We start from the raw sequence: 23,377 nt of genomic DNA, 5'->3' as shown, positions 1-23,377 counted from the left end.
AATTCGTAATATACCGTCTGACTGTAAGCGACCTCGAGATATCCGGTCATTTTAGGCTTCAACGGGCTGCTTGAATGGCATTGTCGCAGCCTCTTTGTCTGTAAATGACTCGCTTGACAAGACACGGTAGAGTGTCTACCACAGCACAGGTACATGCACTACTTTAAGGAAGAAAAATGAGTTTCCAGACTCAAGAAATCCTCACGAGAGTAATAGTGAGAGGTAGAGTCGTGCCTTAGGGTATATACAATGAAGGTAGTCAAAAATACTCAAAAAAGCAAAAACACAACAACAAAAAATTCGCCCCCAATGTCGAGAGGTTAAATCACTTAGCCTCTCTCACTCCACCTCTGCGATTACATGACGGTCATCAAACACTCAAAACGACAAGATCTCCAGCCTTTAAACCTCAGACCTATACGTTCCACGTCCCTCGAGCTCTTGCACCTGTTGAGAGTTGCTCAGCTCGGCACCTGGATTCTGACCCGGTAGCTCAACCATACGGACCCCGTTTGGCGGTTGATTGTATGTGACTGATGGCGCATATGGGGGTGCCGATGTCTCGACCATGGGTGGCTTCGCGAGTTCAGCGGCCAACGGAGGTGGTGCGTATACCATTGGACTTGTTGGGCTCGTCGGACGCGGGGTTGCCGGTGACGTAGAGTATGAGGCTGTGATTGTGGGGTGCTGAGGCGGCGGTGGTGTGTTTGAAGGTGGCGTGGGGGGAGGCCCATGTTTTGCAGTCGCGGTCGCCGCAGCAGCAGCATGGCTGACGGGTTTCTTGCCAGTGCGATGTCCAAGGTAGAAAAACGCTGCACACAGGAGCGCTACGGCAACGACGACACCGATAACAATGCCGCCGATGGCACCACGCGAGAGGCCATTTGCGTCGTCGGACTCAGTTTCCGGGGTGGGCGTTATTTCTGCATTGGCATTTGTCGGAGTGGGCGTCTCAGTGGAGGTCGGTGTTGGTGTCGAGCTCGTTGTATCGAGACCCCAGGCGGTTACCGAGGCAGGAGGCATGGGGTAGATCCTGAAAGCGGAGATGTTCTGGTCGGCTACCTTGCGCCAGATCCAAGGTTCACATGTCTTGCCGTTACTCTTGAGGCAGTTGGCATCGGAAAAGAAGTCGAGGCACCAAGGGCCCTCTGGGTCGAAGGAGAACTGTTCGTCTTCTTGGTGCCATATCTGGGTGCAGTTCTGGGCGGATTGCCCATCTTCGATTTGTGAAGGGATAGATGAGTTTCGCCAGAGGAGTGTCCAGGCGGAAGCTTGAGGGAGGACAACGCCCAGAATGAGATATGCCAACCAAAGCGCAGAGGAGCGAGCCATTATGGTTGTACTATTGGTTTGAAAGAATGTTCTGCTGGAGGATCATGACATGGACGACATTGAAATTTGAACAGAGGGAGTGGTTTTCCGGAGATAGATCCCCTCTATTTCAGGAGAGGCGAGATTGGCAGCATGGCGCCGCCCTTGCGCAGTCTCCTCAGCGAGCAAGGCACCGTGTATTGCAACCCATTGGGGAAAGAAGAGCCCCGGATTTCAGGGACAGCGTCGAATAACGTTCAATGTCAACCCCCTCGTGAATTTCGTGCGCATCAGTGGCATTGCGGATCAAGGGATAGACACTCTGGTGATTGGCGGTGAATCAGGCAAATACGAGGATGGGCCGAAGATGGTTGCAACATGAGCAGAGAGCTTGAAGATCCAAACGTTGAGGGCTAGAGAGCTCGGGTGGCTTGAACCGGGCCATTATCAGGAGGGGCGGATTGGCTGTACTCTTGAGTAGTGGTCGATCATGCTCGTATTGGCGTACACCAGCTTGCACTGGCGACAAGATGGGGAGAGTTGGATGATGATGATGATGGCAGACGCCCACCCCGTCTTAATCGGGAAACCACCTGCCAAGACCTGAACTCACCTCACGTCTCGTGGTATCCATTCCTACTCCGCGGTCATTGACGATACATCTAATGGGCTGCATCGTTTATTTGTCCACCCAATGGCTGGGGCTAATATGGCTCTAGAACATCAGATAATTACTTCTCCCATCCATTGAAACCGCTGAGTGGTGACGCCAGGAGTCGACCAACCACAAACAATGCCTAAAGGAATCAACCCACCACCTCATCAGACCACAAACGAGGGTCTCAATTGGCGCGGAGGCGCGGAGATGGACTACTGTTTGAAATAAGGTTGCCGTTCTTGTGGAACTGGCCAGGAAATCACCGCGGTCTAAACCTTGTGGCCTGCTCGATGTTGCATACAATTTACTCCTCCACGTCATAGACATCCGCGTCCCCCGATAATGCAATATTTCCTGCGTACAGTCAAGCCTTTTACGCATTGAAACTACGCTGTCAAGGTCACACTCCCACATATTTCTTGTACGCTCCGACGTTGTTAGAATAGGATCAGCTCCTGCACCGGGCACTCGAGGAACCGCAGAAGGGTCTACAGAGCAATATCACACGGTACGGACACCTTGAAAAGAGTCTTCTGATCTGACTGACGAGGTTAGAAATGCCTGCCCTCGATTCGCTTGCCGTGGCAACACAGAGACAGGTGCTCGAAAGAAGAGACTGGGCCAGCGAAAACCCAGGCCCTATACTGGTGTTCTGCATTGTTTTCATCGTTGCTTCGGGTGTCATTCTTCTTTATCTGTACCGAACATGGATGAGCCGGAGGGCTGCCCGACAGTCTTATCAGTGATTCTCGACGCTCCACGACTTGCCAGGCCGCTCACTCTAATGCGCACATTCAACGTTGCGGCCTTTCAACGGCTTTGGGAGCCTTCTATCTCCATAGGTACACGGGGCGAGGCGACTGTTTCGGGCTATTCATCCTTGCGTTCTTGTTATATACCCCTGGATCTACCAAAGGAGACACCCAGAGACTGCTTGTTCTTCAGCATAAATTGAAGACATTACTCTACACTAATAAACGCGCTGATGCCCTTTGAGTGACTTTGTCCGCCGCTGTGGGCCTTTTCATAAACCATCTAATTAAATGCAGAACTCAGTTATAACTAAAGACGAAACTCACGGGTCTTTAAAGCTGCAACCGGCGCTCTCAACATGCATAGATCTGAATTCAGGGCTCACTCAGCATGGACCTAGCACATTGTGGTGATGATCTAGCCAAGCGACATTACCTCTCTATAGGCCCGTCTTCCTTGCTATGATTATCCCGCACAAATCGTATTTTCGACTTTGCCTGAGTTATAAGGACTGAGATGGCAGGCAAAGCAACCCCTCTGATGGCAATCATTCAGGAAGACAAAGCTCTTATGCTGATTTGAAGGAATACAAAGCAGCCCCCCACGGTGAGTCTGGTCAATTAAGCAATTAAACTAATACTAGCACGATCTAGATCTTGCCAACACCAGCGTTGGCAACAACGGTGGTGGGAACATCCGCAACACCATAAGCATCGACCAGGCTGGTGGAATACTGCGCAAACTCATCGAGAACCGCCTGATCGGTGAGCGACGGCCATGTTCCGGAGCCAGCCAGTCTGTTCCACTCGCAGATATAGCCAAGGGAGGCACTGCATGCACTGGCCGAGTCAACAGTAGGCACGTTGTACACCAATGAGCCACTGGTCAGGGTCGTGTCTGAGACCGGAGTGGTAACGGAGTCAAAGTAATTGCCCTCGAGCAGCACCCAGGTGTTGGCATCGACATCGAAGGCGTGACCACCGACATTCTGGAAGTAGTTGTTCACACCGTGGAAGAAGATACGGCTATCGGTGTTGGTGGTACCGAGATGGGGTGCTCGGCCAGAGACATCGTGAATCCAGTTGCCTTGGAAAGTGTACCAGTCCTCTTCACCGATGAGAAGCAAAGTCCAGTAATGCTTGCCGTTGCACCCTGCGGACCAGTCGGTGACACCGTCGAACTCGTTGTTCGAGATGGTGACATGGCCAGCCGCACCCCAGCCGGAGACGATGAACTGTCTTCCGGCAAGGGAGAACTTGTTGTGGTCAATCCAGACCTGGTCACATCCGTCGAGGGTGATGGCGTCGCCACCCCAGACGTACTCGGGGTTCAGCTCGGTTATGTGGATATTCTGGATGATCACGTTGCTTGTGCCATCACGAAGACGGAAGCCTTTGCCGCGGATGATACCAGCCTCGCCGACACCGACAATGCTCTTGTTGCTGCCGACTTCAAGGGGCGACGGGCCCGCATTATCGTAGGTGCATTCAATCCAGGTGCCGTCATCGCAGGTATCTTGGATAGAGGCTTGACCGGCACTGGTCCCGCCTTCGCAGGTTGTCGTCCTCGTGCTGCAGCACTGCCCGGTGGTTTCGCCCTCAGTGCCGATGAAGTTCCATTCGCGGTCGATGAGAATCGTGCGGGGGGTATCGTCAGTGACCCATTCAATCAGCCTGTTCTGTCTGTTAGCTGGGCTCAGAGAACAGACGATTAACTACATACTCTTCCAAGCTGGAGGGAGTCTGCGGCGCAGCGTCACCACCTCCGGTTGTTCCAGCAGCAAAGCCAGTAGGCGTTCCCACGACCTGCGCGGTAGCTGACTGAACGAGGAAAGCGAAAATGGAAGCTAGAACGGCTTGCTTCATTTTGCTCAACTGACACTGGATGCCTGGTTTACAGTACTGGCGACAACAAGCGCCCTTTATACACAACTACGAGTCTTCGTAGTCTCCTGAGGGTAAATTAATTCATCTACGATTCTCACATAAATTATCCGAGCAGGATAAAAGGAAGGATCACCGTTTCAAAAAGCGGAACTATCGACAGAACAAGCACGCAAGCCGAGACCGACCCCGTCAATGCGGAGAAATAAACGCACGTCAATTCGAAAATAGCATCTGCAACGCTAAACCAGTTCTTTAAACCCCCAGCACGAACTAAACAAGAACTAACAAGCACCTAACCAAGCACTAAACAGCCTAAATCCCGCTTACCTAACTCTCTTGCTCCGAGAGTGGCAGCTTTCCTGTGGATTCCGCCAATCACTTTGAAACACCGATAGCAACGGATGAAACAACAGCACAATTCCACCGAGGGGTGCTACCACATGGGGCTATCATTGGTGCTAGGTCCGGTGGAAACAAGGAATTCGATCCCTGAGCGAACATGTCGTCGAGAACTGACACGGTCGGACTGACCCCTCACCCGGAGAACGAGTCAGTCCACGAATCGTTCAGCCCTAGGCCATACCCTGGTGTCTGCATATACTTAGTGGCTGTCGAACCTCCCGGCGCCACCGTCGTAGCCAGGGGTCGGTGACTGGAGGCCCGAACGCAGGGACGTCCAGTACTCTGCTGATAGTAGGCCATCTTCGCCCTCGGAGTCACAGTCATGGAATGACGAACTCGTAGACGAAGAACTCCTCTCGGCGAATGTCAGGAAATCGTATTCCTGATCACGGTCATCATTCTCCCAGCCCGTCTCAAGCTCAATGATATCCTTTAGAGGACTGTAATAACTGTCAGGGACGGTACCTTCCGGCGGTGTATTGAAACCCCCCGCCGGGTCGCTGTCACTATCAAGGAACGTGCCCTCCTGAACCGGGCATAGATCTTCCATCTCGTACTCCCCATCTGTAGAAACACCGTTGCCCCCCTGGCTCCTGCTCCCACGCCAAGCAGGCAGCGACATAAATTCAGCTGTTAGCATGCGACCAGCGTCGTAGATGGCTTCCAGGGTGCTATACCCGGAGTCACATCCACTCTCGGTGTGGGGTTCCGTTTGGGCTTGAGAACTACGGCACTCCGTGGGCTGAGAAATCAGTGCGTCCTGATTTGCAGAGCTCATCTGTTGCGATTCTTCCTGACACTGCATGCAATCAGTGTCCTCTGACGTCGAGTGAGAGAGGACTTTGTGGGATGTGCGGGTGACATGGCCGAGTAGGGGCGTTTTCGTGCGGAGGCTGTTCGTGAATGCGGCGCAGGCCTTCAGCGTGAAAGACACAATGTGTTCGCAGGCTGCGAGATGGTGGTAAATCTTTTGACACATTTTGTTTGTGGTGGGCAAGAATACTAGTCTTTCAACGAACAAGGCAGTTACAGTAGATGAGGCAGTCGGATTGGGCTAGATGCTGCTGAAGGTGAAGGTGAAGGTAAAGAGCTGGGTTAGTGAATAAATTAAAGCTTTATATGCTCTCTTTTCAACAAGGACAAAGCCCTTCGCCGCATATTCGAAGTATACAATTGACTTTGTCCATGTCTCTTCCTGCAGGAGGGTTAACAATGGCTGCTGGCTTTCTGCGGTTTGCAAGTCCTTGTCACTGAAGCAGCGTCAAAAGGATTAAACAAAGATCTTCACAAGGGCTCGTTACAAAATGAGAACATATGAGAACTGACTACTCTCAAAGCATCTCCGAAACTTTTCTTCTCATTAACAAAACAGCGGCATGCAGTCTAATAAAGCAACCCTATCCCACTCGGCCCCCTCCCTCAACTGCCTACTCACAAACACAGATCGAGAATAATGTGCATAGAACCACGCCTCATCCTCTTTCACCAAACAAAAGACACCCAAAACAACAATCAAAGAACCCCCAACAACCCCACCGTACCAACCCTCTTACTCCCCCTCACCACACCCCCGACCCCCATCAACCCCCTAACCGCAATCTGCGCACCCCTCACACTATAATCCATCGTAACAACAACCTCATCCGGAATCTCCACAAACGGACCTATAACGGCCATATTCTCCATACCTTTCGGCAAGACAGCAGGTCTATCCTCCGGCGTGCGCGGGAGAAAAGTCGAGCACGCCCGCGGCTGGATATGCGGGATTGTGATCGCATGCGCGAGGATCCCGTCAGGCGGGTAGCGGAGATGCTGCAGGATCTCCGTGAGGATTTCCTCGCCGGAGCATTTGAGCATGGGTTTCGAGATGAAGGAGCCTTCCTTCTCCGGGTGGAGGGCGTAGCCGTAGCAGACTTGGATGTGATCTGGTTGGTCGGGGAAGACGGGTTGGTGTGGGATGCGCAGGGTTATCAGCCAGGGTGTATCGCGGAGGGTGAGGGAGGTGTTTGGGCCCGGCTGGTCGAGGGTTGTGGCGTGTAGTCTGTTGAAGAATTCCGGGCTGGAGAGGGTGATGGTGAAGGACTCGAGGCGGGATTCGTGGAGTCTGGTGCAGAAGTTGTAGGCGTTGCCGAATTTGGGGTGTTTGGTGCAGAGTTCGAGCCAGAGGAGCCAGTTTTCGTCCAGCTCGGAGTCGATGGGGGAGGAGGGGTTGTCGGGGGAGAGGGAGAAGGGGTCGAGTGTGCTTGTGACGGTTTCGAGGTATGGAGGGGAGCGGGTGTTGTCGCCTGTGAGGATGGAGGAGAAGATGGAGCCGAGGGTGACGAAGACGATGTCGTCGGGGTTGAGTTTGACGACTTGTTGTTCTAGGGAGGAGATGGAGGTGCTGCGTTCGTGAGCGGGGGAGGTTTGGATTTCCTTGACCCGGGTTGGTTCGAGGGGGTCGTCGGGGTTGTCGTATGCGAAGAGGATGTCGCAGATTGTGGTGTTGAAGCGGAAGTCTACGCCTGAGGACTGGAGGAAGCGTGCGATCGGGGCGATGATGGACTCGTGGACGTTGTATTTGCCTAGATCGAGAGGATGAGGGTCGTTGATGTCGTGTAGGTCGTGGTAGCGATGGAGGTACCGGCGGAATTCGGCGGCTGAATGGAGGGGTTTGAGGCCAAAGCTGGAGGAGTCAGTAGGTGGAGGAGCTGTTTGTATGAAACACTCACGTTGAAGCCAAAGAAAGCCAATATCCACTGCGAAAGAAGGTGTCATGGAAGCAATCGCAGATGCGAGCCCTGCCCAGCGCCTTCTCCGACTTGGACGCCAGCATAAAAAGATCAAGCCGATCACGCACACCAAGCATCATCTTCTTTCCATCTATCCTTCCAACACCGAGCGGCTTATGCGTCAGAAATCTCGTCTGTGCCGGCTGAATGTCTAACGACTTCGCGAACTCAAAGACATCGTCGCGGAGAGTCCGGGATGGGTTGGATTCCGAGGGAACTAGTGATAGCAGCGTCTCCATGCACATGTCGTTGAGCTGGGGGCGCATGCCCGCGCGAAAGTCGTAGCCGTGCTCGGCGTCGCCATAGCTGACTGTAGTGCCGCCTGCGATGCTGAGGGTTTCAATGATATGGACCTGGGATGGTGGTACGTGCGCTTCTTGGATGAGATGCACTGCGGTCGTGAGGGATGAGATACCGCTGCCTAATATCCAGGCATTTAGACGGCTTGGATCGCGTTTAGACATTATCGATTGATCATCGAATTGATTCTTTGTTCAAGATTTCAGATCAGTCCGGCCGTTGGAATGGGTGAGATGATGACTTCAACGACCGGATGAACCATGGATGGCCTCGGCTGTGACGACAGCTTGATGCTTCAACTATTCTACCTAGCCACCTATAGATTTCCAGCGCTTGGGAAAATTTCACTCAATCATACAACTGCCTCTGGGGTAACAACCTCATACTTGGAGTCCTCGAACTTTGCGTCCTCGGCACTTGGAAGCTCGGGCGCAAAAGGTGCCTGCCCTCTGCGCTCTTTCTTCAACAACTCCCTGATTTCCGCTACCGTCTTCCGGCCTTTCCCTTCGAAGTACTTCGGTCCGAGATCTTCCAAATCAAAGCCACGGGGGTAGTATTTGTCGTCTTCATCTCCCGGAAGAGGCATACCCATTGCTCGGCTGATCCACGCACCAGGGCCCCAGCGATTCCAGAAAGTCGGCTTGACATAGTATGGAATCGCCTCGTAGAGGTTGACATAGTAGCGCCCGTACTCATTTGGCTTATCGGTGAAGATGTCAATCCGCTGGAAGTTCGGCCGCGGCAAGGCCAGGTAGCGCAGATAGAACTTGCGAACAGAGACCAGAGAAGAGAAAATCGCATTGTAGATCGCCGGAGGTCGTTGATACCTGTGTATGTCAGTAAGTCTCAATGGTCCCAGGGAGAAGACGTACATCATAGCCTCGCGCAGCCGATCGTCCATCACACAAGCTGCAAAATTCACGCCAACCGGCTTGAGAAACCTCGGCATCGCATAGACAAGCACGTCCATCGTCTTATCCGCAACCTCTTTATTCTCTGGGCTCGGCTTCATATAATCCTCCTCATACTTCAAACTCCATGCTCGGAGCTCTTCGAGGAAGTGTAGGCCATCACGGAAAGCATGCGGTCCCGAGGGAAGGTCCGCAAAGCTGATCTCGAGCGCATCACCGAGGCTCTTCCAATATGTTCCGATAGCGCACTGCTCAAGATCGCTGAGGGACCGCCACTCGAACAGATCAATGAACCGGATGGGTTCAAGAGCAAACAGACTCAGCGTGTAGAGCATGTCGGACTCGAGAATTTTACCGCTCGCTCGGTATCCGACATGTAGGAACTTGGTGCGTGCGATGGCTGTCTGAGCGCGTTCGGATGATGGCTCGAAGGCCATAAATTGTCCGATCAGGGCGCCGGTGTCGGCATATCGTTTAAAAGAGGTGGCCGGATTGGAGAATTGCGACGTCTTGAGTAGTAGGCTAGATATCGTCGGGATACCGTACGTCTGCTAGCGTTACTTAGGGGCATATGAGACATGTAGGGGTATTCGTACCCTAAATAGAGCAAACTGCAAAGCCTTCAGCGACGCTGATGGAAACTCCATCACCAGCATCAACTTTTGTATCTCCCATGCATCATGGTCCGTCATCGACGCCATTTCCTCTCTCGTAGTGTACTTCCGGTAAATCCTCTGCAGTCGACTCAACCGGCGATATCGCAGAGACCGTTGAAGTATGAGGTATGCAGCGAGGACAGCAGCCGACAGCCCTACCCGTTTTTGGGGGTCTCTCCAAAACTCCAGAAGCAAAGTCCGGACCGGCAGCTGCTTCAAGCCAACCATAACTTGGGCTATTCGCTTATCCATGATGAGTGGATGGCACTGTAGTAGTCTGTTGTACACGGTATATTTCCTCACCCGTGGTCAGAAAGGGTCATTGATCTTTATAAGACATCCCAAGTCCATCAGACCACGACACAAAGGCATCATCACGATGGCCATTGAGAAGGATGAAGATAGCACGATATCTGGAGGATTACAGCGAATCTCACTGGCTCGTTTTCCAGCATCTTTCATGTGCTAGGGTCGGCGCGCGGACCGAGGAAGTACCAACAACCCTTTCGGGCAAAGAGTATATCTATCGCGGAGTCGCTATAACTGAGTCGCGTCTTCCGGCTTCCGAATAATGAACCGTATGCAATGATAGGCGAGGAGCCGAGGAAAGCCAGCAATAATGGATGTACCGGACCCTGGATCCCGAGATCGTAAGTTGCGTCGGCATGCACAAACTGACTCGATGAAACTGACACCGCAGGATAAGCTCACCCAAATACCGGAACAGTCGATCGCTGCGTCATAGCTGTGGAGGGGTTCGCTCTCGGGTTGTTGGATAAGGTTGATGGCAGTCCTCAACGACTGAAGGGGAAATGTTTTTCTACAGATTCCAAAGGCACATTGGTGGTATGACTAGAAGGCCTGACGATACTTGCACAGATTTCCGCACCGCGAGGCTGGCGGGGCGGTTCTTTGTGACTACTTAAGATGGCTTTGGACTTACGAACGACATTCACAGCCGCAATCCCTTACCAGATACGATGCATCGTCCCCATAGGCCCTCCGCCAAGTTACGAGAACTCGCAAAGAGCGGGAGATTCTCAGATCTGATAATAGACTGCGGGAACCATCAGCTCCGTGTCCATCGTGCGATCGTCTGCCCGGAGTTGAAGTTCATAGACAAACTAGTGAGGGAGAGCTCCGAAGTAAGTGACCGGTAGAATTGGTGAGCCGTGCTGATCTCCTAGGATGAGAAAGAGTCGCGCATCAAGCTAGACGAAGATCCCCGAGTCATAGGCTGCATCCTGGCCTGGTGCTACTCCATCAACTATGCGCGGGAACCCGCTCCCTTCCCCGGCCTGACGTCTGAAACAGCCACATTGCACCCTGGAGACTATGTCGCACTGTACAAGGCGGCTAAAAAGCTCGGCGCACAGGCGGTCGCAACAGGTGCTAGGTTTCGACTAGCCTGCTGGGGGGTGACAACATCGATGATCCTGCGCGCTGGGATGCTGTGCAAGAAGTTTGGGGCGAGTTGCAGGAGGACGATCAGGAGCTTCGCGAGCTGATTGCTGGCTCCCTCGCTTGTCGGTATGGTGAAATCCAATCCTCTGAGAAAGCAAAGAGGAAGTTGGATGATACACCAAGTCTGGCAGCCGCCGTGCGCGATTCGCTAGAGATTCTTGACTGGTGGGAACGGTCTCGAGCGTTAGAACCTTTCCCCTCCCTGAAGATATTGAGGTGTTGAGCGCAGGTGCAACAGATTGACAGAATCCATACTCATACCTACCTGCACTAGAATCTTCCACGAGTCACGTGCTAGCAAGACAAACCAGACAAACGTCTCGGCGAGGTCTCGGCGAGCGGTTGTTAATCTGTAAATCTGTCCAGCACTCCAGCCGCCAGCGTGCCTGAAAATTGCTAAGAAATCGTGGCGCTGACAAAAGAAAAAAAATAACACCATCGGAGTGCGGAATTACCCCTCGAGCCTCTCCACTCTGTCACTATAAATGATAACCCCCCTGCCCCTCCAACATGGCTGATTTCCTATCCAACAACCTCAATCCCTTCACACCCCCCTAAAAACATTATTCCAACCGTCACAATGGGTTCCACCAACGTCCAGTTCAAGAACCCCGCCACCGCCACTCTCATTGAGGCTGTCAAGACCCGCCGCACCATCTACACCCTCAAGGCCGAGAGCCCCGTCTCCGACGAGGTCATCGAGTCCATCGTTCGCGATGCTGTCCTCCACGTCCCCAGCTCCTTCAACACCCAGACCTCGCGCGTCGTCCTTCTCCTGAAAGAGGAGCACCAGAAGGTGTGGGACATTGCTCTCCAGGCCATGGAGGGCCTTGTTGCTGCCGGTGCTCTGCCCAAGGAGGCCTACGAGTCTTCCACCAAGCCCAAGCTCGAGGGTTTCCGTGCCGGTTACGGAACCGTATGTTTCTCCAATTCTGCTGTTCATGAGAGATGCTAATTGTATAGGTCCTCTTCTTCGTTGACTACGAGGCTCTCAAGCCCATCAAGGAGCAGTTCGCCATTTACGCCGACAAGTTCGACCCCTTTGCTCTTGAGTCCAACGCCATGTCCCAGTACCTTGGTATGTTTATTGCGCGATATTTCGCTAGTCCTTACTAACGTTCGTAGTCTGGACTGCTCTTGCCTCCGAAGGCTTCGGTGCCAACCTCCAGCACTACAGCCCCCTGATCGATGAGCAAATTGCTAAGCAGTGGAACATCCCTGCCAACTGGAAGCTCGACGCTCAGTTGGTCTTTGGTACCCCCACCGGCGGCCCTGGCGAGAAGACCTTTGCTCCTATTGAGGACCGCTTCAAGGTCTACGGAAAGTCCGCATAGATTATATAGACATTGAATTAGCGCATGAATAATGATTGCATTTTGAGCCTCCAATTGATTTTTCTTCGTAAATTTTCAGCATGATCAGAACCGCCCCACCCCCACCACCGAGTCGCCCATACGCGTCAAACCTCAGCAATAATGCATCCTTGACTTTTGGATAGACTATACCGATGCCTAGAACAAGCAGTCCTGCAGTTCTACTGCGTAGAAACCCCACATGATGCCGATCAAAGGGAAAACATCCAAAAATAACCGATACGAAAAATCAACGACGAGCCAACCAAGCTTTCGTCGACCCACCCGTATTCGTTCGTGGATTTCCTAAAGGGGTAATTAGATGAAACGCTGTAGTCTATCACGGTCACTGGGGTATAAGTATCGACACCAGTCTGCATAGGATTCTAAATCCATTTTCAGTTACTGCTACACTGACTTCATTCTCTCCCATCAACCTCTATCTTCATCAAACTAACCGAACACAATGGACTTCACCTTCCACGAAGGCGTCAACGGCTCAGACCCCTGGGTCGAATTCTACCCCTACAACCCCTCCCTCACAGCCGGTTACGCCTTCATGGCCATATTCGGCATTGCAACCGTTGTTCACCTGGCACTCATGTTCCCCTACCGAGCAGCATACTTCATCCCTTTCGTATTGGGCGGGATATGTGCGTTCTCCTCCAACATCCCGAAGACGATACTAATGACTATATCTAGGCGAAACATTCGGCTACCACGGCCGCGCACGCTCGCACAATAGCCGCACCTCTATCGGCCCCTGGGCTCAACAGCAGCTCCTCCTCCTTTCCGCCCCTCCCCTCCTCGCAGCAAGCATCTACATGTCGCTATCACGAATCATCACCTCCCTCGACGCAGAGCACCACTCGCCCATCCGCCCCAAGAAACTAACCGTGTGGTTCGTGCTGAACGACATCATCTGTCTTCTGACTCAGCTCGTCGGAGCCGGCTTACAAGTAACCGGCGATGAGAAGATAATCAACATCGGCCTGAAAGCCGTTCTCGCCGGGTTGATATTCACGCTCGTTGTTTCTGTGGCCTTTGTCTGGATGGCTGTGCTCTTCCATCGACGGTTGTCCACTGATCCAACGAGGGTCTCGCTTGAGACGGGGGGATGGAAGAGATACATGTGGGTTCTGTATGGTGTGTGTGGGTGCATGATTGTGCGAAACTTGGTGCGGACGATCGAGTTCGGGGCGCCGAAGGGGGCGGATGTTAGGGCGAGAGAAGTCTATATCTATGTTTTCGATGCGGCGCTTATGGCTGTGGCGATGGGGGTTTGGGTTGTTTTTCACCCGGGGAGATTGGTTAAGAGGGCGAGGAGGAATCAGGGGGCTGTGGGAATGGGGATGGAGTTGATGGCTGATAAATAGGTTTTTTTTTTCTTGTATCGGGGTTTGGGATTAGATTGGTTTTCTTTAGACTGCGTTGCTACGGACTGGCGTTTGATTTTTGATTTTTTGATTAGGCTTTCAATCTTATACACTTCGGCTTGGACTCTTACCCTAGACCAAGGTAAAGTCTAACCAGACTAATCCGATCTACCAGATGGATACATCTCTAGACAAACCATCCAGTATGTCACAGCCCAAAATACCAGATACCCTAGAAAGATAATAAAGATCCACACGCCATCGCATTAGCTTTCTTGATCGCAAGAAAATCAGACAGACTACTCACCCAAACCTGCCCATTCTCAAAAACACCCACCCGCCAAAGCGGCGCCACGATCCACAACAACAGTCCAACGAGATACGATAAGATCGAATAGCTAAGCAGCATCACCGGCGCTTGTAGAACAAACAGCATTCTTCGTCTTGGCTGTTTCCTACTTCCACTTCCACCTCCACTTCCACCTAGCCCTCTACTAGTACTATCCTCCTCCCCGCGAAGCGTCAAAAGCAACCTCTCCATATCCCCCTCGCCATTCTCCAATTCAAATGCCGAGAGCAAGATACTCATATAGAACGCCCCAATCACACAGAAGAGTGTCGACGCCAGCGCCCCATACCAGAAAGCTAGGACTAGCCAGAAGGTTCTGTCTTCTCCGGACATCGCCCATTGTAGGGAGCCAGAGACGGAGGATGCGACGAGGGAGCCCTATAAGAAGTGAACACATACTCACGGCCGAGTTTTAAAGACTAAATGACGAACCACGACTCCAACATACTGATACTCGACTTTCTTGTCCGCTTGCCATCGTAGAAGCCGCGAGGCTTGACGAGCACCATCGTCAATGTCAATGATTTGCTGCACGGTGCTCTGCATGATGAACCAAGGGTTTGTCATGAGGCGCCATGCAATGAAGACTGCGCGTCTGGCGAGGGTGAATGTCTGAAACAATATGTTAGCCTGTCGCTGGGGTATCCCGCACGAGGATAATTGGATGAGGTAAGAGGGCACCCTTTTGGTTGCATCTTTCACACGCCTCGAAGGCAGCTTGTATCTGTTTTGTCGCATAAGGATAACTATCCCACTACAGTGGAGCAAGACGGATGAGGTTGGGGTTGCGGCTGCGGCTGATATTGAGAGGGGTCTGGGCTATACAGAGTCATGATATAGATCGCGTATGCATGGCTGATTTGCTCGGCTCGTTTTCTCAAATGATTTAGAGTTACTTGTAAGATTCTGTTTTCTTTTTTTTTTTTCTTCTTCTTCGAGTTTTTCATTTTGATAGAGGTGCTTCTTTGGCTGTCGAGTTGAAGTGCTGCTATTCGAGGAGCATATCTGTGTCTCGGCATGAGGTGGTTTGCTTCACTTTGTTGTTTCCAGCCTGGTTATAGATAGGTCTATAGCCGACATGAATCACCCAGTTTAGAAATAGTAGATTATACCCTATCTCAACTCTCATTCTCTATCGAATAATATAACCTCCTCCGGCCACTCAAGCCAGCCATGATACGCCAGCGGAAGACAAGCCCTAATCCCTCTAATGATATGCTCGTCCCAGCCGCGCATGAACCACACCCCCCTCATATACCGCATCAGAATCGCCCAATGCCCAAGGATTACCAGCGCAACGGGCTCCTTCTCCTCCAGCTTCTGGATCATTATTTCCGGCAACCGGAACGTCCACCCCATTGTGAACGGCATTAATTCTGTGACATACCCTCCCAACCTGCGATGCTCGCACGCATGCTCAAAAGACTCTATCAGATCATCCAATGCCTTGACGTACGCAGCTTTGTCGAGAGACACCTCCTTATCGACCAGCGTTCTTATTTCTCGCAAACGCATCTTATGCCGGGCGATTTCATCCTCGTGCCCAGGAGCGGGATCGGAGGAAGTGGGCCGTCGAGCAGTAGGTTCCAACACACCCGTGAAGATCTCACTGTGCTTTTGAGCTGTGATCGCACGAACACCATGTAGCAGAACCAACCACTCCGACCGCCCATTTTGATTGAAAACCAAGAATTCACCCTGCCGTGGGCCGTGCGCAAAGTATGCAAAGCAGATAAGTACCGCGGACATGTAGATCTGCTGGCAATTCTCCGACGCTAGCGTGTCCAGCGCGAGCACGGTGGTTACGGAGCGCACGCCGAAGGTGAAGTGCTCGTCTGCTTGTCGGGTATACTCTTCTTGTTTGTCTGGGTCCAGGAACGCGAGATGGAGCGCTGAGAGTGCGAGGACTAAATGCATGATTGGGGGGAAGGTCATCCCCCACTGCGGGATGTGGACTTGGTTTACTCGGTTTGTGTCTGTGGCCTCGTCGGCGAGGGTGCGGTAGGTGGATGTGGTGTAGTGGTGGAAGAGATGCAGGTCCGAGAGCGAGATTCCTCCGCTTTCGATACTTGATGTCGCGGTTGGTGACGGGGCTGGGTCGCATTGGACTCCGATTGAGCGCTGGTTGGGCTCATCTTCCTTTGGTGATGTGAGAGACTGGTACTTTGATTCTCGAAACTGGAACCGCTGTTGCGGCGCTGAGGCCTCGGATGGTGAAGCTGAGGATGATAAGCTAAAGTCGCAAGTTATGGAGTGTTGTAAGCAATTGGTGCAGGATGGTTTGATCTCATCGCACTGTCCTCTGGTTAGTGTTGAGTCTGGAGGACTAGGGAGTTATGGATGTACCTTGACCCGCCGCTTCTTGCAATTCCCGCAGCCCAATCGCGACTTTCGATGCGAGACGCGAGATCTAACTTTTGCTTGATGATCCTTGGGTGTCATGGTGGTTGGTGCATAGGAAGGGGGATGAAAAGTCTTCGTACTCGTTCCGCTTTTACCACTCCGGGAGTGTTTCTGCCTGGGGCACCAGTTCCTAAAATAGACTCATTGATACAAAACCCTCTCCACTTGTCGCTCGCTAGAAGGATGATGAAAGCGTCTTCTGCAGCGGAAGTAAGAAGCTTAAATATGCTAATATGAGCCCTGAGAATATTGCTGCCTGACTTTGCCCACGTAGAACGTACATCTTCCAAGACCCCTAAAGCATTTCCAATCCTATCGTGATGTCTCGATAGCAAATTAAAGGTATACTTGATGACGATGGCCGACTTAGTACTGAAGGCAGCATAGAAGTACTCAGTGCATCTCGAATCCAAAATCATCATGGCGCATTCTGGAGATGCTGTGATATATGTGACAGATATATATTCCACAAGTATGCAACTGCTGAAAAACAACAAGAGAAAGCTCAAACCTCTCAAAATACAAACAGCCCTTCTATTTGACCCATACTACAAACTTATAGTCCGGTATATTCTTCTCACGTATCAACCCAGTGACAACCCCTCTAAACCACAGCAAGAAGCACCAAAACCCCAGCCACAACAACCCCCTTCCCTGGCACCAGCATCCCCGCAGCATCTACCCCATCATTAGCACGAACCCCTACAAAAGATAAGAGTAAGTAAGAAGAAAAGACTCACCCTCTGGAACCTCCTCATCCTGATCAGCAACAACCCCCTCACACATCCTCCCCAAATCCTCCACCGCATCCGTCAAATCCCCAAAATCCATCCCCTCCACATCCTCCGCCGTGCACTCCGACTCCTGGATACAAGAGCTCATCTCCTCGGACATTGTATTGTACAGCTCTGTCGGATCGCCCTCAACCGTACAGAAGCACTGGGCGTCTTCGACGGCGCAGTTGAAGGTTGTTTCGGAGGCTTTGTAGGCGCAGTCGCGCGCGCAGGGGGGGAGCATGTCGTCGAAGACGGATTTGGGGGTTATGGCTGTTACGGACTGTAGAGAGATCAGGGTGAGGAGGAGGGTTGCTGTTGCTGTGATGGGATGCATTTTGACTGGGTTGGTGGTGAGTAGATAGGAGTTGTATGTAGTATGGTAGATGAATGCGCAATGGAGAGAGATGTCAATCGTATCGTGGTAGGAGCTTGAAGAATGATCAGACAAGTTGATGAAGAGAGATGTACACTTTATAAATACCTCGTCCTCAAACAACAATGTCATAAGGCTGTGCAGCTGAAATCGAGCCCTGGCGTAGATAACCGTTTGGGTTGAATTGCCGCGCTGCTAAGGGCTCGGCGGGCGCAGGGGCTGAGGGTGCGCAAGCATAGGGAACATGCTGACTGGTCAGACCTTTATTCAGGTCATCTCAGCCTTGTGATGATCGCATGTTGAGAGGGCCAATCGACATATACTTACAGAGTTGGACCAGGGCAAGCTGAAACGTGAGTATACGCCCGCAGGCCGCTGGATTCAATGCATCTCGGTCGCGTTTGACATAACTGTTGCTTCTCCTATTATCGTGCTGGATAGTATAATTGTCGGTCGCTTGTGGTTTCTGGCCAATACTATGTAGCGGTCTTCGAGAGAAGGCATTGTATTTATAGGTCTGCCACTCGGTAACAGAATATGTAGAGACGAAGTGAAACCGTAGGATATCTCGTAGTAAAACATCAAAAAAGCATCCAGAATATTATAACCATTAATCCATTACTCAATCATTCCATTATCCATCACCACATTCGCTTAAAAGAGAGCAAGCAGCATCATCGCACCGGCAGCGACAACAGCATTGCGAGCAGAGAGGGTAACAGCAGCATCTAAACCCATTAGCACAACCGCACCAATATCAATCATCATCAAGGAAGGAAGAGAAAACATACCCTCAGGAACATCCCCACCACTAGTCTCAGTCACAAGGTCATCCTCGTCAAGGCCCGCCTCTTCAAGCACATCATCCAAGCTTCCCACACCACACATCTGCAGCGCCTCATCCAAGTAAGCCAGCACATCGTTCTCGCTCATGCTAGAGTAGTCGCTGTTCTCGCAGTCGGAAGACTGCAAGCAGCCTTCCATATCTCCCTGCACTTGGCCAAATGTGGAGCCGCCCTGCGCAGTGCAGAAACAGTCTGTGTCGTTAATGTCGCAGCCGCTGGCATCTTCGGCGACTTGGTAGGCGCACTCGAGAGAGCAGGAGGGGAGGTACTCGTCGAAGAGTTCTTTGGGGGTAGAGGCTGCGAAGGCAGTGGATGCGGTGGCCGCGAGGAGGAAGGTGGAGAGGAAGCGCATCTTGATGGTGTTTTTGGTAGTAGAGTCTGAGGGAGAAAGAGTAGTTGCGATTGAGAAAAGAAAAACTGAGGGTGCAAAGCGCGCTATATAAGGACCACAGGGTCCCGTCCCACTGTCCCAAACTCCCAGAGTCCCAGAGGAACGCCTTGCGAGATTGCAAAGGGTCCAAGCCTCAAGTTACAACCTGACTCATTCCATACAAGTGGCGAGTCTGCAGCCGCTACTCCGTGATAGCGATAGCGTCTGGAAAGAAAAGGGTGCGATTGGAAGAGAAATGGCCTAAATGGCCCCCAATCTCCGCCTAACGCCCTAAGGGCTCGGCGCTGGGGCTGAGGGTCTGCAGCACCGGACAGGTCACAGCAGTGAGCTCACGAGGGTGTCAGACTTTTATCTTGTGGTAATTCCTTCCGAGAGTTTAATTGTACTGATGATTTTGTCATTGACCATGGCAAATACTGTAGAATAATGTTTTGCGATTTTGTGGGAGTCAGAGTTGAAACCTGGGAAGCGAAACTCAGGCCCGCAGTCTAAACTAACGCTAGTTTGGGGCCTAGCGTGCGGAGCGCAGGGCAAACTTGCAAAGAGGCTGAGAACACAACTGGCCAAATTTGGGGCCCGAGAGGCCTGAGATATGGTGTAGTGACAGTCCCTTTGTACACAGCCCCAACCCACAACCGAACCGTAGCCTCGAGTCTAGGATTCAGGGACGTCAATAAGTATACCGATACTCAGGGTGTTTGTCTCCCAGCGCCTCAAACTGCTCTTCGTAACTGACACCCTCAAGCCCGTGGAGGATCTCCGTCCTCCGACTCTCCTTCCGCCCATTCAGCCACCTCAACAGGAACACCTGCACCACAATGCCCACCAACATAATCACAATTAGCGCCAAGTTGAACCTCGCCCCGACATTATAGTACGGCGCCGAACTCTTCGGGTAGATCCACGTGCTCAGCACACCGCCAGAACTGGTTGATGTAAATCCCAATGCCACTGCCGTTGCACGCCGGACATGACCCGCGGTATTATTCGGCACCCAGGAAATCAGACACGGGGCGGAGGAGTAAATTCCTGTGACGAGGAGAATGAGCGCGGAGTATCGAACGGCGATACTTCGGCCGTTTAGCATCAAGGCTGCCCCGACGAGGGAGATAAGTGTCGTCACGAAAGCGCAGATTCCACGCTGGCGATATCGGTCTGCGATATAGGCTGTGACCATGGTCACCACGAATGCAACGGCGTACGGCGGCACCGTCATGAGTTGCGTCCTTGTATTGTCGTAGCCCATGGCTTGCACGATCGCCGGAGAGAAGTAGGCAAGTCCGAATAGACAGACGCCGCTGCAGAAGAGGAAAGCCGTGAGGAGGAGGACGTGGAGGTCTTTGAAGACCGAGAGGACTTTCTTGACGGTGACTTTCTCCTCCGAGAAGAGGTTTGCGTCGAGTTGAAGGCGACGGAGACAGTGTTCTTTATGTTGGGGCTTGAATGTCATGACTGTCTCCGGGCTGTTTGGGAGCATGGCGTAAGAAAACAACCCAAAGCAAACGGTGAAAAGGCCCTCGAGGATGAATATCCATTGCCAGCCTCGGAGACCCCGGATCCCATCCATCTGTGTAATCGCAGCGGCGAGTAAACCGGAGAAGGCGCCGCTTAGCGAGGCAGCGGAGAAGAAGAGCGCGATGCGGACTTGGAGTTCGTGCCGACGATAGAAACCGGAGAGATAGAGAACGATCCCTGGGAATAAGCCGCCTTCGCAGAGACCGAGGAAAAAGCGACAGGCGACAAACCCGGCGAAGTTGTGTGCTTTACATTGCAGGACGGTGACGAGGCCCCAAGAGGTGCAGAGGGTTGGTAGGAGGACGCGCGGGCCGATTTTCTTAAGGATCAAGTTCGAGGGCAGTTCTGCGGCGATGTATGGAACATATGTCACGGTGATAGCTGTCGAGTTAGCAGTGGCTATAGATTGGGGATTGATGTACACACCAACTTTATACTGGTAGTCGCTGAGGTTGAGATCGGTGTCCAGACCAGCCTACATGGTCAGGTCGAACAACCTAGATGAGTGAAACACTTACCACACGTGCATTGCCAACATTTGCTCGATCAAGCCAAGCAAGAAGATACAGCATGAGGGTCATTGGCATCAGGACCATGTCAAGTCGGCGGAGTGTCTGGCGATCGAGCTTGCGCTCAGCCTCTGTCGGGACATCCTCCACGAACAAATCCTGGGGCTTTCCAGGCGCATTGGCTGTAGTCATGTTCTCTCAGCACCAGTGTTTCCACGAAAGTTCAATTGAGAGTCTGTTAATGAGATGGCTGTTATATAGGCAAAGCTTCTTCTGCGCAGTGGATCCGATCGGGAGAGCTGCCAAGTGCTGTGACAGCCGACTCCAGGACCCGGACGAATGCGGGGATCACCTCCAGCTATACCCCAGATGCTCCATATCCTGGCGGAAGCGTTGCCCATTGTGATTGTACGATCGTAGCAAGCAGCCAGAGGATTGATGCTCGTTCCCTGCATCGCTGGAGAGATCCGAGATGGCCACCGTGACGGCCACCGTGCGAGTATTCCTGCTAACCTCAACCGCCGTCAGACACAAGAAGAATTCAGAGCTACCTCGGTAGGGGCGAGCTCTCGGTAGTTGAAGCTATCCGGCCTCCAACTCTACCCTTGGCTGCAGCGTCTCGATGTGTCTGTAGCCGATCGCTCGGATTTCCCCCGCGTTTTGGTGTTAACTTAGCCGAGCGAGCTGAGGACCTTCAAGTCCGTGCACGATGTTGTTGCTCGAATGCTGCGTCATAAACATAGACAGACATACAGGTTGCAGGCTGGTCAGTATGATACTCAACGCCCACTGTCCATTGTGTACGATCCACTCCATGCGAAGAACGCAGCGAGAGAGTATCTCGCTTACTGCTGGTGCACGCTAGTGCGAAATAAATATTCGTGCAAGAGGTCAGCAAGGACGGTAACTAAAGGCTGGATCGATCCGACATCATTCATTGTCTATCAGGGATCCGTGGGTGTATCTCATGGATGTCAGATAAACTTTCACCCATAACACATCTACCTTCCAACCTCACTCCCTCCCCTCACCCCATCACTCCATTAGTCCATCACCTAACATCACCCACACCTGCTTCGTTTCTATAATCTTCCCTATCGCATCACGTCCCACGCGATGACCGAATGTCACTTTTTCGATGAATGGCTTGGAACTGTGATTGAACTTCCCGCCGACCATGCCGAGCACCTCCCCGCATCATCCTGGAAGATTGAGAGTATCCTAGGAGACAAAAACGACCAGAAGAGTGCATTCGAGTACCATCGTGACCAATTACTGCGCGACATTCCCAGCGGCGCGTACGGCACCTTCCTCTGCCGTAACACTGATACCCCTGCCGATGTCGCCATCATGAGAGTGCTCATGCAGTACGTTGTTCCCTTCGTGAGGGCGAAATGTACTAATAGATCCATTGTCAATAACAGAGTCCCATACGCAGGGTCGGAGTACGCCATCATGGCAGAGCGCGAGCGGCAAGCCTCGAACACACTCTCTTATGTTGGAAACCAACAGCTAGAGCCTCTTCTGGCCCTCACAGGCAACAACTGTCCTCGGCCCCACGCATACGACAACGCTGGGTCACTAAACAGGGCACAAATGGGTTGGTACCGGGCGGTTTCATTCACTATCTGCTACTGGAGCACGCCGCAGGTGAGAAGTTGAGCCGCAAGCGGTTCTGGGAGATGGACAGGAAAGAGCGAGACCGGGTGCGAGATGCCTTCGGGGTGGCCTTTAGGTATGTGCACAGATGCTCTCTTTTCTAGCTCGATTTTGACCTCCCTCGAAAATAGCAACTGCCTAGATGCTGGTGTTACTCCGTGTCAGTGGAGTGCCGAGTATCTGTACTGGGATGAACATGCCTCCAAAATGTAAGTCAGAGAATCTGCGACGGCTAGGGCAGCGGGTATCTCAGCTGACAGCGTATTGTTATTGCTATCAGCTACATCACAGGCTTCGGTTTTATCGCCTCTTATCCCGTCGAGCCCGGTGACGTATGGTCTCCTACCGAGTGGTTATACTGGGATCTGGCGGTTTGCCCGAAAGGCCATGATTATGCTTCAAATAGACAACCACACCCTGACATGAGCAGTTGGACCCTGTAGACAACCAAGAGTTTGTTTACTCAATTAGCCGCATCGAGACCTTTTGCAAAGGCGGTAGTTGCGGTGGCTGAAAGAAGATGCATGTGCGCTGCATCTGAGGTCGTGGGTGTTGTCGTTATAACGCAGGTGTGGTCAGCCACAGCCCTACGCTGTCGGCGCCTGAGCAGGTTTGCGGCTGGTGGGATCAAGCCTCAGCTCTCAGCCCTTCAGCTGCCAGCGTTGAGCTCATCTGCCTGAGAGCGTGAGAGTGTACTCTGGGTCAAAAATATGCAGG

The 23,377-nt window shown here is 52.3% G+C and overlaps 12 protein-coding genes across 12 annotated transcripts; 4 read left to right on the top strand and 8 right to left on the bottom strand.

Moving 5' to 3' along the window:
- Positions 1-20: 20 nt before the first annotated feature.
- BJY04DRAFT_28214 (uncharacterized protein) lies at positions 21-1,679 on the bottom strand. The gene has a single exon (XM_073720062.1). It carries the CDS (start codon positions 1,330-1,332, stop codon positions 403-405), a length of 930 nt encoding a protein of 309 aa, XP_073573032.1. The 5' UTR covers positions 1,333-1,679; the 3' UTR covers positions 21-402.
- A 1,692-nt stretch (positions 1,680-3,371) lies between these two features.
- Positions 3,372-4,587, bottom strand: BJY04DRAFT_216519 (polysaccharide lyase family 1 protein; the record flags this gene model as incomplete). Its single annotated transcript, XM_073715788.1, has 2 exons — positions 3,372-4,395; positions 4,445-4,587. 2 exons carry the CDS (start codon positions 4,585-4,587, stop codon positions 3,372-3,374), a joined length of 1,167 nt encoding a protein of 388 aa, XP_073573031.1.
- Positions 4,588-5,209: 622 nt separating this feature from the next.
- Positions 5,210-5,989, bottom strand: BJY04DRAFT_216518 (uncharacterized protein; the record flags this gene model as incomplete). The annotated part of the gene is made up of 1 exon (XM_073715787.1): positions 5,210-5,989. One exon carries the CDS (start codon positions 5,987-5,989, stop codon positions 5,210-5,212), a length of 780 nt encoding a protein of 259 aa, XP_073573030.1.
- Positions 5,990-6,522: 533 nt separating this feature from the next.
- Positions 6,523-9,900, bottom strand: BJY04DRAFT_206519 (oleate hydratase; the record flags this gene model as incomplete). The annotated part of the gene is made up of 5 exons (XM_073713722.1): positions 6,523-7,675; positions 7,812-8,225; positions 8,483-8,908; positions 8,954-9,540; positions 9,589-9,900. The coding sequence occupies 5 exons, from the start codon at positions 9,898-9,900 to the stop codon at positions 6,523-6,525; spliced, it is 2,892 nt and encodes a 963-aa protein (XP_073573029.1).
- A 728-nt stretch (positions 9,901-10,628) lies between these two features.
- On the top strand, positions 10,629-11,468 carry BJY04DRAFT_216515 (BTB/POZ domain-containing protein; the record flags this gene model as incomplete). The annotated part of the gene is made up of 4 exons (XM_073715786.1): positions 10,629-10,793; positions 10,836-10,993; positions 11,056-11,295; positions 11,387-11,468. The coding sequence occupies 4 exons, from the start codon at positions 10,629-10,631 to the stop codon at positions 11,466-11,468; spliced, it is 645 nt and encodes a 214-aa protein (XP_073573028.1).
- Positions 11,469-11,618: 150 nt separating this feature from the next.
- On the top strand, positions 11,619-12,495 carry BJY04DRAFT_28178 (nitroreductase family protein). The gene is made up of 3 exons (XM_073720061.1): positions 11,619-12,028; positions 12,076-12,190; positions 12,238-12,495. Exons 1-3 carry the CDS (start codon positions 11,693-11,695, stop codon positions 12,444-12,446), a joined length of 660 nt encoding a protein of 219 aa, XP_073573027.1. The 5' UTR covers positions 11,619-11,692; the 3' UTR covers positions 12,447-12,495.
- Positions 12,496-12,930: 435 nt separating this feature from the next.
- On the top strand, positions 12,931-13,869 carry BJY04DRAFT_226666 (RTA1 domain-containing protein; the record flags this gene model as incomplete). The annotated part of the gene is made up of 2 exons (XM_073718468.1): positions 12,931-13,117; positions 13,167-13,869. 2 exons carry the CDS (start codon positions 12,931-12,933, stop codon positions 13,838-13,840), a joined length of 861 nt encoding a protein of 286 aa, XP_073573026.1. The 3' UTR covers positions 13,841-13,869.
- Positions 13,870-15,152: 1,283 nt separating this feature from the next.
- On the bottom strand, positions 15,153-16,765 carry BJY04DRAFT_185051 (Zn(II)2Cys6 transcription factor). The gene is made up of 2 exons (XM_073710714.1): positions 16,536-16,765; positions 15,153-16,484 (listed from the first exon to the last, which is right to left on the bottom strand). The coding sequence occupies exons 1-2, from the start codon at positions 16,629-16,631 to the stop codon at positions 15,315-15,317; spliced, it is 1,266 nt and encodes a 421-aa protein (XP_073573025.1). The 5' UTR covers positions 16,632-16,765; the 3' UTR covers positions 15,153-15,314.
- Positions 16,766-17,196: 431 nt separating this feature from the next.
- On the bottom strand, positions 17,197-17,702 carry BJY04DRAFT_216511 (CFEM domain-containing protein; the record flags this gene model as incomplete). The annotated part of the gene is made up of 2 exons (XM_073715785.1): positions 17,197-17,270; positions 17,333-17,702. The coding sequence occupies 2 exons, from the start codon at positions 17,700-17,702 to the stop codon at positions 17,197-17,199; spliced, it is 444 nt and encodes a 147-aa protein (XP_073573024.1).
- Positions 17,703-18,395: 693 nt separating this feature from the next.
- Positions 18,396-18,938, bottom strand: BJY04DRAFT_216510 (CFEM domain-containing protein; the record flags this gene model as incomplete). The annotated part of the gene is made up of 2 exons (XM_073715784.1): positions 18,396-18,469; positions 18,533-18,938. The coding sequence occupies 2 exons, from the start codon at positions 18,936-18,938 to the stop codon at positions 18,396-18,398; spliced, it is 480 nt and encodes a 159-aa protein (XP_073573023.1).
- Positions 18,939-19,292: 354 nt separating this feature from the next.
- Positions 19,293-21,316, bottom strand: BJY04DRAFT_28144 (putative MFS transporter). Its single transcript, XM_073720060.1, has 3 exons — positions 21,011-21,316; positions 20,919-20,967; positions 19,293-20,873 (listed from the first exon to the last, which is right to left on the bottom strand). The coding sequence occupies exons 1-3, from the start codon at positions 21,191-21,193 to the stop codon at positions 19,648-19,650; spliced, it is 1,458 nt and encodes a 485-aa protein (XP_073573022.1). The 5' UTR covers positions 21,194-21,316; the 3' UTR covers positions 19,293-19,647.
- An 801-nt stretch (positions 21,317-22,117) lies between these two features.
- On the top strand, positions 22,118-23,174 carry BJY04DRAFT_216508 (uncharacterized protein; the record flags this gene model as incomplete). Its single annotated transcript, XM_073715783.1, has 6 exons — positions 22,118-22,368; positions 22,426-22,601; positions 22,652-22,736; positions 22,792-22,869; positions 22,941-23,031; positions 23,091-23,174. The coding sequence occupies 6 exons, from the start codon at positions 22,118-22,120 to the stop codon at positions 23,172-23,174; spliced, it is 765 nt and encodes a 254-aa protein (XP_073573021.1).
- Between the last annotated feature and the right edge of the window lie 203 nt (positions 23,175-23,377).

This window comes from Aspergillus karnatakaensis (assembly GCF_047715665.1).
Source record: "Aspergillus karnatakaensis strain CBS 102800 unplaced genomic scaffold BJY04scaffold_15, whole genome shotgun sequence".
Lineage (NCBI taxonomy): Eukaryota > Fungi > Ascomycota > Eurotiomycetes > Eurotiales > Aspergillaceae > Aspergillus > Aspergillus karnatakaensis.
The sequence above is the reverse complement of the archived record's forward strand: the minus strand, read 5'-3'. Positions and strand labels throughout refer to the sequence as shown.

Excerpts from the sequence above, each read along its gene's own strand:
- BJY04DRAFT_28214 (XM_073720062.1), bottom strand. The coding sequence starts at position 1,332 with ATGGCTCGCTCCTCTGCGCTTTGGTTGGCATATCTCATTCTGGGCGTT.
- BJY04DRAFT_28178 (XM_073720061.1), top strand. The coding sequence starts at position 11,693 with ATGGGTTCCACCAACGTCCAGTTCAAGAACCCCGCCACCGCCACTCTC. Across the intron at positions 12,029-12,075 it reads TCCGTGCCGGTTACGGAACC|GTCCTCTTCTTCGTTGACTA; the intron begins GTATGTTTCTCC and ends CTAATTGTATAG. Across the intron at positions 12,191-12,237 it reads CGCCATGTCCCAGTACCTTG|TCTGGACTGCTCTTGCCTCC; the intron begins GTATGTTTATTG and ends TAACGTTCGTAG.
- BJY04DRAFT_185051 (XM_073710714.1), bottom strand. The coding sequence starts at position 16,631 with ATGACACCCAAGGATCATCAAGCAAAAGTTAGATCTCGCGTCTCGCAT. Across the intron at positions 16,485-16,535 it reads GCAAGAAGCGGCGGGTCAAG|TGCGATGAGATCAAACCATC; the intron begins GTACATCCATAA and ends ACCAGAGGACAG.
- BJY04DRAFT_28144 (XM_073720060.1), bottom strand. The coding sequence starts at position 21,193 with ATGACTACAGCCAATGCGCCTGGAAAGCCCCAGGATTTGTTCGTGGAG. Across the intron at positions 20,968-21,010 it reads ATGTTGGCAATGCACGTGTG|GCTGGTCTGGACACCGATCT; the intron begins GTAAGTGTTTCA and ends CTGACCATGTAG. Across the intron at positions 20,874-20,918 it reads CGACTACCAGTATAAAGTTG|CTATCACCGTGACATATGTT; the intron begins GTGTGTACATCA and ends CTAACTCGACAG.